The sequence below is a fragment of the Heloderma suspectum genome, chromosome 3 (assembly GCF_057233095.1).
Source record: "Heloderma suspectum isolate Gila_16-S chromosome 3, 16-S_ref, whole genome shotgun sequence".
NCBI classification, from domain to species: domain Eukaryota; kingdom Metazoa; phylum Chordata; class Lepidosauria; order Squamata; family Helodermatidae; genus Heloderma; species Heloderma suspectum.
Genome location: NC_139460.1, coordinates 110,320,724 through 110,333,406, shown reverse-complemented (window position 1 = coordinate 110,333,406; position 12,683 = coordinate 110,320,724). Strand labels below are relative to the sequence as shown.

The window sequence follows — 12,683 nt, the reverse complement described above, 5'->3', positions numbered from 1 at the left end:
CCGGAGCACGAAGGAGAAGATCCCCTCCATGCTATGCAGGGTGGGCATGGGATAGTCAACCAAGTCAGGAGTTCAGAGGTGGCAGACTATCCCTATAGGATTGCACCCTTAATTACAGTAGACTATCTAATTGCAGTGGGAAGTAACTCGTAATTAATAATCAGATGCTGTACTTAATATTTGATACTGTTCCAGTGAAGTTTTGATGAAGTTGCTACTTGCTGCCATAAGCAATCTTGTATCATTGTTGTGAATATTCAGTTCAGTTAATGGATATGAGAAACAGCAGTTGAAAAATCAGTTTACTAGACTTGCAGTCCTATGGGTGTCTATTCAGACTAAGCCCCATTGAGTTCAGTGGGACTTACTCCCAGGTAAATGTGTATAGGATTGCAGCCTTAATAGATTAATTTGGCACAAAAGTTCAGTTCAGTTTATTCAGGAATTCCCATAGTGTTAGATTACTGTCTTCTGGATTTAATCTTATTTCTCATGTCACCCACTTGAAAAGAACTTCCCCAATTAATTTTTAATTAGAATAAAAAAAATTTGTTTCTCAGTGTGCTATTTCTGGAAGCTTCGGTGGCTGAAGTTATTCAGAAAGGTAGCCATGTTAGTCTGTTGTAGCAAAACCAATCCAGTGTTCTGTGCAATAAACATACGTCGCAGTAACAGTGTAATCCTGATCATGCTCACTCAGAGCTACATTCTCTTGAGTTCAGTGGGGATTACTCCCTTGTAACCGTACTTAGAATTACACTGCAAATCTGTTAGTATTTGAGGTGCAACATGATTGTTTTGGCTGCAAGTGCAATTGTAGTATTCTTGTTCAGGCTGTTAGAAAACTTGCTTTATGCACCAGTTTTGAAATCTGGACTTTTTATAAGATTCTTTTTTTTATTGATCAGCAAAAACAGATAAATATGATTCTAGAGATGTGGAGAGACTGCATCAAGATGATACCTGGGTTGATAATTTCCTAATATGGCGACATGATGTTGTGGATGATGCACTGAAGATGATTGATGAAAGCTTTCAGTGGAGGAAAGAGTATGCAGTTCATGGTAAGATGTTTGATATCTAATTGTAGTAGTAATTCGTCTTTTAAACTGGATTGCTACTTATTCCACATGCACCTTTACTTGGTAGTTATCACTTTCTGGGTGAAGTTATTATAACATCATACAAAACCCCTAAAGATCAGCTCCTACCTGAAGAAATAACGTTCTAAATTGAGAAAATGCAGCAAGTTAAGGGCATCGAGGAAGGGCTGGAGATGGTTAATAAGTATACAGGAATGTACATGAGTACAAATTCAAATATATGGAAATAGTAGTGCCATGAATAAGAACATATGAGAACATTGCTGTGTTAGACAAAAGGCCTATTTATTCCAGCATTCTATTGCCCAGTGGCAAATCAGGTGCTGTGGAAAGTCCTCAAGCAGGACATGAGTGCAATAGCATCCTCTCATTCGTCTTGCCCAGCAACTGACATATAGGGGGTACATTACCTCTTATACCAATGAATTCTTTGTGTCTTCACTTCAGAAGATGTAGGACAGATACCTGTACCTGAACTGATATTTTTAGGAAGAGAATCTGAGGAGCTGAGGCAAATATTGGTGACAAGAGATGAAGATCTAGATGTTATTGACAAATTGAAAACAAACAATATGTTTTGTATCTCTGGACTAATACAAATTCATTCAGTGTCCAGGGCAGTCTTTATAATTCATTGTCCATGATTCAAGCTGCGTATTGTATTATGTTAGAATTCAGTGATGCTCCTATTCCCTCACTGTCAGTGCTGCCCCTGTTTCTCACTTTCATCTGAGAAGAGTTCCATAATCACCCTTAATGCTAATATTTTAAACTCCATTCCAAGTTCCAATAACTTGTCTTGGAACCCTGCAGTTTGCTTTTACATGATAATACAGTTCTGTATCAAAATTCCATGTTGCAGTTAAAAACAAGGACTTTTTGCCCCGCTTCTAGTTTGGAATGTTGGCGCTTTATTATAGTATGATGTATGTTTATCAAAGTAATCTTGCTTTTCTGCAGACTTGACTGAATCGTCACTTCCAAAGTTGTTATTTGATGCGGGTGCCCTTTACCTACACGGTTATGATAAGGAAGGCAATAAAATATGTAAGTCAGAACTGCTGTTTCACGTCCTTACTCATTTATCAAAACTGCAAATGTAATCAGTCTTTCAGAGTAAAGAGAACTAGATCTCAAGACAGTAGCAAATTCTTGGGTTGGATCGAGACTTAGTCACACTTAGAATAGACCCATTGAAATCAATGGGGCTTAAGTTAATCATGGCTACCTTAAATTCTATTCATTTCAGTAGGTCATCTCTAAGTATGGCTAAGTCTGGATCCAACCCAAGGCATCTACATTTGTGAGAACTAATAAAAGAGCACTGAGATGCATAGGAATATATAAGAGGAGATTATTGAAAAATCCTGTTTCTTTTTCATGTAAATGCAAGTTAATAAACAGTGCTTTAAATAGTCCTTTATTTTGCAAGAGATGCATGTTCAGTATAACATGAAACCTGATGCATGCTCAATCATATTAAATATGGAAGTGCTTGTGGTCTTGTTCTTTGCTGTCTGATGGTTTGGTCCAGTTCCGTTAGAATAAATAGGTGTGTTCCCAGTGATTTTAATGGGAACTAGATTATACCCTTAGGGTGGCAATCTTGTTTTTCTTAAAGAATTTCACAAACAAATAATTTGTTTTAATCTTCACTTGCTGATTCAGATGGGATGGACTTAATATCAAGTCAAATGCAAAACAGGCACTGACCAAATGGAGCGTGATTCATCTATCCTGAAATCATGCCGCTTCAATGGTTAAGCTCTTGATTGTGCTCCAGATTACCTCATTTCATTAGGAATTTTATATATGGTTTAATTAAATACAAATCTACTTTCTAGTCATAAAGGTGAAACTCTGTCATTGAAAAGATCTTTCTACCTCAGCAGTATATAAATTATCTTGTATGCACACTTCAGAATACTAAGAAAAAATGTAAATATATTTCTAGCTTCACATTTTTATATATTGAAATGTTTTTCATTTGTCATGTTTTATCCTAAGGGTTTAGAGTACAGTGACATGAAAAAATCATCTCAAATGACACAGAATAAAATAAAAGGAGAAGTGTACCTTAGAAAATGAGAAAACCATCTTTATTTAGGAAGTAGTCTGAGATTTATTCTTGACCTTTCTGACATTTATATGTGTATTTGTTTTTTGTTTTCTCCATTAGTTTGGTTCAGGGTGAAATATCATTCAAAAGATCCTAAAACTCAGTTGGAAAAAAAGAAGCTAGTAGCCTTTTGGTTAGAGCGCTATGCAAAAAGGGAACATGGGAAGCCTCTGACAGTGGTGTTTGACATGGCTGAAACTGGTATAAGTAACATAGTAAGAATGCTTTTTATTTTCATTTTGATGGTGTACTTTGAAAGTTGTGTTTTAGTTTAAAATGTCACAAATAGTCTTCTGTACAAACTGCTTAATGTAGAATGCTTGGATTTAAATTAATTCTTTGCCCTATGGAATAAATCTAAATATTCTGGATTGACTGGTTTATGAATCGCAGCCTATGTCAGTTGTTTAATAAAAACTAGTACAAGCATACTATGTGCATAAAACTAGAAAGTGATGCAATTATGCATTCTGTTTTGTAGCATTCCCACTGAAATTCATGAAATTTTGGGCTGTTCTCCCAACTCAGCTTGGCATTTTATAGCCATTAAAAAACATAACTAAGAAAACAGTGCTTGATTACTTCTGTTTGTATTGGCCTTGTGATATGACAGCCCAAGTGCCTTCTGACAGCACATGCAAGCTTTAGCGTTGATTGCCTTTTTGTACTGAACTGCAAATTATACAATCTCTCGGATATCTTAGTCAAGTGTGTATGCATAAAACAACCATATGAAGTAACTTGCATGAGTTGTCCGATCTAATCTGCATATATTTCATAGGGTTACTTAAGAATCACCTTTGGGTTTATACATGTTCAAATGAGGATATATATTTTTAAGGTAATGATGCTCCCTTGATAACAGATATGAAAATTCTTGAAGCGCCTCTTGTTTTCCTCTTCAACAGATCCCTCATCCATACACCCTCCTGGAACACTTCTTAAACTCTCTGTAACTTTAAAGATGATCTGGAGAGGTTCAGCACTGGAGTTGATGATAGAGATGTGAAGGCCCGGAAAAAACTGAAAAGTTAGGGCGGGAAATGGTTCTTTTTCCGAGGACCATTCCTGTTTTTTTTCCTGAAAAATTGAACAGATTTGGATTATGAAATTTTTTCTTTTCGAATTTAAGACAAAGTATTTATATATTGTTACCCAGCCTTTACTCCCCCCAGAATGATTTCTAAAAACTATGTAATAACGCTTTCGTAGAAAAACTAGAGATCTAAAATGTCTAGAAATAATGAAGCTATGGGGAAAAATATTTTTTAATCTTCTCTGTAAGATTACCAGCCTAGTTAGTTCTTCATTCTTTATTAAAATTATTGATTGAAAGTATATTGTACTGATAGACATTTATGCTCCGTTTCCCAACATGTGAGTAGAGTCACCATTGTGCGTTCTTCACAGCTTGGGTTTTGTTCTATAGAGACCTGTGTTTCTGATGCTTTAGCAGTCATTTAATGTAGTTTTAACCTATTCAGACATTGACAGATTTGCTGAGTTTACTTTTAAAAAATTTAAAACATAATGGTAATTTTATGAGCAAACTAAGTCATATATAAAATACCTTTAGGAACAGAAAGGCTGCCTTATGTTAGTAAAGCAGCTCTCCCCAACCTGTTGCCATCTGAATGTTTTGGACTACAGTGCCCAGCATTCCTGACCATTGGCCATGCTGCTTAAAGCTGATGGGAGCTGAAGTCCACAATATGTAGAGGGCACCAGGTTGTGGAAGTCTGTCTTAAAGCAACAAAGTGACTTTAAATCTGTAAAGACAGCTAAAAAAAAAAAGTATTGAAAGTATCGCTTATTTTTCAATTTTTCCAAAATTTCCCATTTTTCCAAAACCCCACAGAAAAAAAATCTTTTTTTTCCCCCATCACCTCAAAATGTCCAGATATTTTACATCTCTAGTTACTGAACATAACTTTGTGGTTTTGCAAAAGCTCTTTATTGGTAAGATTTAACATTTTTGTTAATTGGTAATATGCCTTTATTTTAGGACTTGGACTTTGTCAGATACATCATCAACTGTTTTAAAGTCTATTATCCTAATTTCCTCTGTAAGTATGATGGCAGTATTATACTTAAAGCCCCCCAATAGTGGAATAATCTTTATCACTTACAATTCAGTCATCTGCCTGAAGTTCTCCATAAGCCATAGAAACTAGTGGTGGTGAAGCACTGGAGAAGTCAGCTGGGAGTTATTGTCAGTAGTCAGTCTAACATTCAACTAATTAACAAGGCCATTCACAGAAAAGCTATTAAATTTAGTGGAGAATATTCCCTCAAATAGTTCTGGAGTCCAGCTGCTGCCATGAGTCTCTCTGGGGTTCCACCAAACTTCATAAATATTCTGAAGAGGGCTTTTCTTTGTGCTAGCTAAATTGTATATAGTTGCTAGGATTCAAAGAGCAACATACTGTGATCTGTGTGTGCACAAGGGCTTTTCCCACTCCCCTTCCAACTAGAGCAGGGATGGGCAACTTGTGGCCCACAGATGTTTTGGCCTACAATGCCTGTCATCCCTCACCATAAGTTATGCTGGCTAGGGCTGATGGGAGGTGTAGGCTAAAATATCTGGAGAGCCACAAGTTGTCTACCCTCCTGAAGAGCCACTTCTGAGGATGTTATGGCTCACAGGCAGGTGCAGCTTGTGGGGAGGGAAATCAGTGGGGAAATCATGCCTATGTGTATAGCAGAGTGCCTTCTATTTGTGCACAGGATTATTTGGATACTAGCCATTTTATTCTTAAAGTAGTTTTATTTTTTTAATTTGACTGTTCCACTTAGTTTGAATGTTTTTACTAGCCTTTGGGCTGTTCTCTTCCTTGAATATGTTGGAGTGAGGAAAACATTATGTTCATACTTTAAGGAAATTCTTACCTTGTACCCCTAAAGCAGGGATGGGAAACCTCTGGTCCATGGGTTGGGTATGGTCCATGGGGAGTTTACTATCTGGCCCATTAGTTTCATCCCCAGGCCCCACCCCCTCTCACAGTATGTAAATTCTCTTAGCTCTGATCAGCAGCTCAGTGGAGATAAGAGCTTTCTACTATTGTGCAGCAAGAAAGGGAGCCTTTGTCACTGTGCAGCTAGGAAAAACTTACCTTTGATCAGCTGCTAATCAGAGATAAGCTTTTCCCTGCAGGGGGGAGGGGACAGACCACAGGGGGAAAGCTGCTGAGTGATTCAGTCCTGCTTATTTCTGAGGCTTGTCCAGCAGAGTCTTGCCCTGTTCATTTGTGAGTAGACATGCAGAGGCTTGATACCTGGGATGCTATTTGAAAGTACTGCTGAGTGATTTGGTCTTGTTTACTTATGAGTAGGCTTAAAATTGGTAGTAATTACATTTTCATAGTGCCCACTCTGCCTTTGACCATAGCCACAGATGGAATCTGGCCCCCAACAGGTTTCTCAGATTGGAATTAGGCCCTCAGGCTGAAAAAGTAATGCTGAATACTTTCTGTGATATGTTCATTTTCTGCAGAGGATTGAGGATATCTTATCCAAGGATATCCTCTTCCTCTGCAGAAAAAAGTTTCCTCACCCCTGCTTTACCAAAATGTGATCATTTTTCATTCACAATTTTTAATTGTTTTGCTTATAACTAAGATTTACATATTACAAAAAATGTGGGCTGTGACCTCAGAAAATAAATATATGCTGATTTAGCATTTAGGGTATAATCCTATCACTTCCATGCCCGATGCTTGTAAGCGTCCGAACTCAGAGGCTTACAAGCATCCAGTACAGAGCAGGAGGAGCCTCCACTGCTGCTCCTGCTCTGCATTTTAGCTGCATGGGCTTTTCTACCCATCTATCTGGGTGTGTTGGAGGGGAAGGGAAGAGGCTAGAGAGGCTTCAAGATCGCTTGTATCCTGGCCTCTCCAGTCACCTGCCCTCTCTGCCCGTTGGAACACCCCCTCTACCCCCTCTCTGAGGCCATTTTTATGACCTCAGAGAAGAAGCTGTGGTGGTTCTTTCCACATTGGAGGGGAGGGGGTCGGGAGCACAGATTCCTGGCTCCAAGACCTTGGATCCAGAAATCAGAAGTATCCTGAGGCCCCCCAGATGCTGCCTAGGGGCCATAAGATTGCTCCCTTAGAATCTTAATCTTAATTTAAACTTAATGCAATCTTCATTTAAATACATTATTCATAATTCCTAAGATGCACAAGTAGTCATATTTACATACTGCAATCAATATCTATGTGCTTTGTAGAGCAATGAAAGATACCTTTCTTTCAGAAACTTACAATCTGTTTTTCTATAGTAGGGGAAACAAGCAGAAGCAAGGGTAACAGGACAAAGATCAGCAAATACAGTATTTAAGTTGCTGTGAAAGCCAGACAGTGCTAAAGTATTTTATTAACAAATAACAGCTGCTTACTTAAGTGACTGTTGGTAGAAGAACATGAGGGATTGCTTTGAATTGTGTGCGCCAGTAATCTACATTTCAGTGGCCTACTTCAGACAATCAATATCTCAGCTTAATGAACAAGTATTTTGCTGACGTGCACAGCCCCTTTACACAAAGCATAAATAAACCAGGAAGTCTCTAATCATATATACCTGTTTCATACAAACTGAGAAATTATTGTTACTAGCTTTGGAACAAGCCAAGATCTTAAACCAACTTCAAAACATAGTTTAAGATCCTGGCTTGTTACCATAGTTTCCCAGCTCATAAGGATACACTGTTCGCACTCACTTCAGTGGCAGAACAATTCTGTATATTCAAAACGATGCAATTTAAAAACCTCTCACTCTTTTCAAATACTTGGTTAACCTGGTGTGTATCTGCATCTATCACACACACACACACACACACACGCACGGAGCGCCTGGTGGTTCAAGGCATTACTGGATTGGGACAAGCATGTGCTCAAAAAGAATCTACTCAGTAGTTACATGCACCTGACTGTCATCAGGTTTAAAAGCCTGTACAGCTCTCAAATGTGTGGCTTTTTTTTGATTTCACCCACTATGTGCGGTTTTAGTTATTCATGTCAGTTTCTGTTGTCTATCACTCTTCCTTCTGAGTCAGTACATGTGTGAGTGTGCAACATTAACACATGAAAATGGAGAGAAGTATGCTTTCTTTAAAACAAGGTGCTTGCCCAAATGAGTTTTAAGTTCAACAGTCATTAAATACTAATTATTGAAAAGGTTAGCATGTAACAAAAGGGTAACAAGTAATAACAAAAACTCTTTTCCATTCTTGCAGCAAAAATTGTGATCTTTGAACTGCCCTGGATAATGAATGGTAAGTTGCCATTTTAAGCCGTGCTTGCCCAAATGGCTTCTGAAAAATTCAATACCTTCTGAAAAATGTGTTAGTGGAAATTTGTTGTTGTTCAGTCGTTAAGTCGTGTCTGACTCTTCATGACCCTGTGGACCATAGCATGCCAGGCTTTCCTGTCCTCTGCTCTCTCCTGGAGTGTCCTCAAGTTCATTAGTGGAAATTATACTACTTCAAATACTGTGGATTATTGTTAGCAGGAATATCATTATATGTTTCTAATGTATTTGTATATTGTATTTTAAGTTTTATTTTGTTCTGTCCCAAAAGCTCAGGGGAAACAACAGTTTTCAAAATGTTTTAATTAAAACCAGAAAAATATGTTTGATCCTAGCCACCAATCAGCTCTCATTTTTAAAGTCTTATCTACATCTGTTCAGCCCATTCTGGACATAATTTTATGATCAGTATTTGATAAAGTAATGACCATGGGTCTCAGCCAAATTATTCTAGAGCAGTCCCACTAATGTGACTAATCTGAAGTAATTTGTGCTTTGTTTGTGTAAATAAAAATAGTAAAATTTTCCAGTGTAACTTGATTTTTGTTTTGTTTTTACCCAGCTGCTTATAAACTTGTGAAAAGTTGGTTGGGTCCAGATGCAGTAGATTTCTTAAAGTTGGCCAATAAGAATGAAGTCCAGGAGTATATCAGTGCTGAATACCTACCACCTCATATGGGTGGGACTGTAAGTATATCGATGCTCCAGAACTGTGCTAGTGCAATTGATGTTTCTATTTTCTCTTTTTAGTTTTGTTACTAATTTCTAGTTTTATCTGTTCTTGTTTTGTCTGCTGCTGCTTTGTGTTTTATTACAGTATTATGGTTTTAGAGTTTGATGAGTTTTGTAGTTGTGAGCCTCTTTGGGACTGTTAACTTGAAAAGCAGCATATAAATATTTCAATATTATTACTTTGCAATCCTCAAACCAGCTGCTCCAGAACAGAAGTAATAAAGCCACACTGGGAGTGTTATAAAGTAAATGGGATGTGGTCCCTACATGGATTCCTTTCAAAGAAATTCAGTAGTTGGTTATTTCAGTAGTGCTGTTGTGTTATAAGAAAAGAATAAAGACCAGTGGTTATCCAGACTTGTTCAACTGCTGGATTCCTTCTCATTGTGCCCAGTTTCTTTTCCATATACTTCAGTACCACACCTATCTCATGCTCAAATGTTTGTCGTATACTTCACATTCTTCCTCAAGATAGGATAATAGATGAGGGCACACAATAGTATGCACAACTATCTCTTTGTACTTTATTTGGGGGAATTCCACCCTTTGAAAAGCTTTTAAAATATATTTATTGTCAATACATCAGTTCAGCAGAAAAAAACTTAAAGTAGTGAAAAAAGAAAATGAAAAATAATCAGACAAAACAAAAATTGGGTTCTGGTTCCTGAGAACAAAAGTAAGCTATTGGAAGAAGACTTCAATGTCATTCCCCCCTCAAAAGCCTTTGCAGAGCTTCTGGGGTCTGTCCTGAGCCATGGGGGATGGGGCATGAGAGGCTATTGAGGAGGAATTGTCCAAAATGGTTCAAGTTGCCTCTGCCTGGTGGATTATTCCCCTTTCCCATTGCAGCTATCCCCATGCCGCCACAACGTTAGTGGGGAGTAGACAGGAAAGTCCTTTTCCGTTATCTCCCTTCTACTTGCAGCTCTCCGGATTCAGCCCATTATGCATTGTGGTATTGAAAACAATTATCTTGAAGGAAAGTAAAACATTGGTTCTAAATAATTAAATTCAGAAAAGTTGATAAACGTTACCCAGTTTTTAATAAAGTCATCCCATTTCTGCCCATTTTCTTTAACCTAGATGAAACTTGTCAATTTCTCCATAGTTGCTGGTAGAGGGAATGAGCAGGCCTCAAACACAATTGTTCTTTATTTATTGCGCACAAAAGTGAAGAACTTAGCAGAAGCTCCACCCACTGTTGCTACTCCCAACTCTACAGGAGTTGCCAAGGTTCAAAACAATAACTAAGCCACAGTACCACCTCCACTGAGATACATAACAGTTGTAAACTTCCATATCTTTGTAAGCCATTTTTCCCATTACTTTTTTTGCATTTCCAACAAATAATCCCATACCATTCAAGTTTGCATTTGAATATTATTTAACCAAATAGGCTTCAAGCCTGAAAAGACAAACATACATGTTGGCAATAATCTTCTATATAGCCAGAATTTTGCTTTTTCTGTTTTTTTTATGTAACATTCTGCTTCTGCAGAGAAGCCTGTCCTTAAATTTAACGGTGACTTATCTCTTCAGCAGTGGAAACTATCAAGCAGTGTTGTGACTACACACAGCATTTACTTCTATCACAAGTTTCTGTTTTGGATTGCAGCTTCAATTTTAAGTATTTTTAGGTCCATTACATGGCGACAGTGATTTGTTAGAAGGCATACTATGTAGAATTTGCTGAAAAGCCAATCTGAACACCAGTTCCCATCTGTTAACATTTGTGAGATAATGGAAAACAGGCAAATCAGTGCAGATCAAGTGTGTATTCCAAACCAGATTGTATAGCCAATGACTGGCTATTATATTAGGCTATGTTATTATGAATCAGGTTATTGTCATATGTAATCCTGGGAACAAAATCTAGCAATATTGTTCTTGGTGCTTTTCCTCTGCTTAGAGTGTAAATTCTAAAGTGTGTTTAGGGCCAAAAAGAGTGGAAAGAATAGCTCTTGCTTATGCATTATTAGGTAGTTGCTGATTCTGTGTCTTCTTCCTCCACCCACCCATAATACACTATCTTCTTTATATTATAGGATACCTATAAGTACAGTTACCCTCCATTGGTTGACGATGATTTTCAAACTCCATTATGTGAAAATGGACCCATTACTAGTGAAGATGAAACTGAAAGCAAAGAAGGAATAGACATGGATAACAAGGAGAGTCTAGATTCTAACGAAGAGCAAGTACCCAATTCCAAAAAGGTATCCCTGGACTGAAGGGCGCATAGAAAAGAATGACATGAACAAGTAGTTCATTGCAGTCTTCCAAGCATTTACTGTTAACCTAATAAATGAAAATGAATCTAGAACACTGAATAAAGCCTGAGGAGTAATTGGTTGGTCATCATATGCTGCTGTCAAAATCAGTCATCTAGGCCTAGAAATTTATCTGACTTGGTGCCCTAGTTCTATATCTGTGAAACAGTTAGCTGCTGGCGCATAGCCATATTTTCATTTCTAATTAACTAGTGCAGAATTCTGTCTGAGAAGCCGTCTTGCTGGGATACCAAAATGAGACATCTGCTCAGATGTAGCATTTCACTTGCTCCTCCTCTGGTTTGCTTCCTGCTATATGGCTCTGTTTTCCTTTTCCTGTTATGGAAACTAGGATCCTTTTGTGGAGTATACCAAGAAAAATTTAGATATTTTGGTGTCTTGAGTGGTGAGCTTTAGAGCTCTTCCAGAAATGGTATAGTGATAGAAGCCATTTGTAAGCCCTTTTTTCACTCTGATACTTATTTGAATCTGAGCAGTTGGAGTTCATGTCCACACTAGAGTGTAGGTGTGATACTGAAAGCCTGAACCAGGAACCGATCTTCGTTGGAGTTGCCCCAACCTAGTTAATTTTAGCCTTAATCCTTCCAAAATTCTCAAGAACAAGTTGCTTACAGATGTCACATTTAATCTTGGGTTGAACACCCAAAGTGGTGTATATGTGGTGTTGCTACTGCATTCGTACCTTTGTCCTAACAACTTGCCAGTCTTATTCATATGACTGTACATTTTGAAAGTATTTTTCACACATTTGTGTCCATTGTACTGCAGTTGTGGCATTTTGTTCACTTTCTTTCTTCCTTTTACCATGCTTTTCATGGTTTCCCATGGAGAGTGAAACAGACCTGATTCTGGGTTTTCTCTGGCAGCTGTTCCTTCCTTCCTAACACATTTATATTTTATAGACTATAGTTCTCTGCATATTGTTGTTTAGAAACTTATACTATATTCCATCACACATTAAACATGAATCAAGCCCATGCACATAAGGGCTGTCTCAATTCCTAACGGTTCTAATTAAGTCACATGGGCCAAAAGTAAACTGACCATAATCTGAGACATAGTTGAAACTTCTGCCAGACCTCTGGGTCGTGAGGATCAGGCCTCACCATAGTGCAACGCTTTTATTTTCTT

At 37.8% G+C, this 12,683-nt stretch overlaps 1 protein-coding gene and 1 long non-coding RNA gene across 5 annotated transcripts in view; one reads left to right on the top strand and one right to left on the bottom strand.

The window, feature by feature from the left end:
- Positions 1-12,683, top strand: part of MOSPD2 (motile sperm domain containing 2) — a 31,113-nt gene that overhangs the window by 4,537 nt on the left and 13,893 nt on the right. For all 4 annotated transcript variants that reach the window (XR_014789182.1, XM_084844156.1, XM_084844153.1 and 1 more), the window contains exons 3-9: positions 909-1,064; positions 2,064-2,150; positions 3,283-3,437; positions 5,228-5,288; positions 8,456-8,494; positions 9,092-9,216; positions 11,307-11,477. Coding sequence is in view for 3 of the 4 variants with exons in the window: in XM_084844153.1 (XP_084700279.1) it covers positions 909-1,064; positions 2,064-2,150; positions 3,283-3,437; positions 5,228-5,288; positions 8,456-8,494; positions 9,092-9,216; positions 11,307-11,477 (794 nt within the window). In the remaining variant the exon portion in view is untranslated. The remainder of the gene's footprint in view (positions 1-908; positions 1,065-2,063; positions 2,151-3,282; positions 3,438-5,227; positions 5,289-8,455; positions 8,495-9,091; positions 9,217-11,306; positions 11,478-12,683) is intronic.
- The window catches only part of LOC146350070 (uncharacterized), a 28,698-nt gene continuing 18,519 nt past the window's right edge, over positions 2,505-12,683 (bottom strand). Inside the window, exon 3 of the long non-coding RNA XR_014789183.1 lies at positions 2,505-4,302. This is a non-coding gene — a long non-coding RNA (uncharacterized LOC146350070). The remainder of the gene's footprint in view (positions 4,303-12,683) is intronic.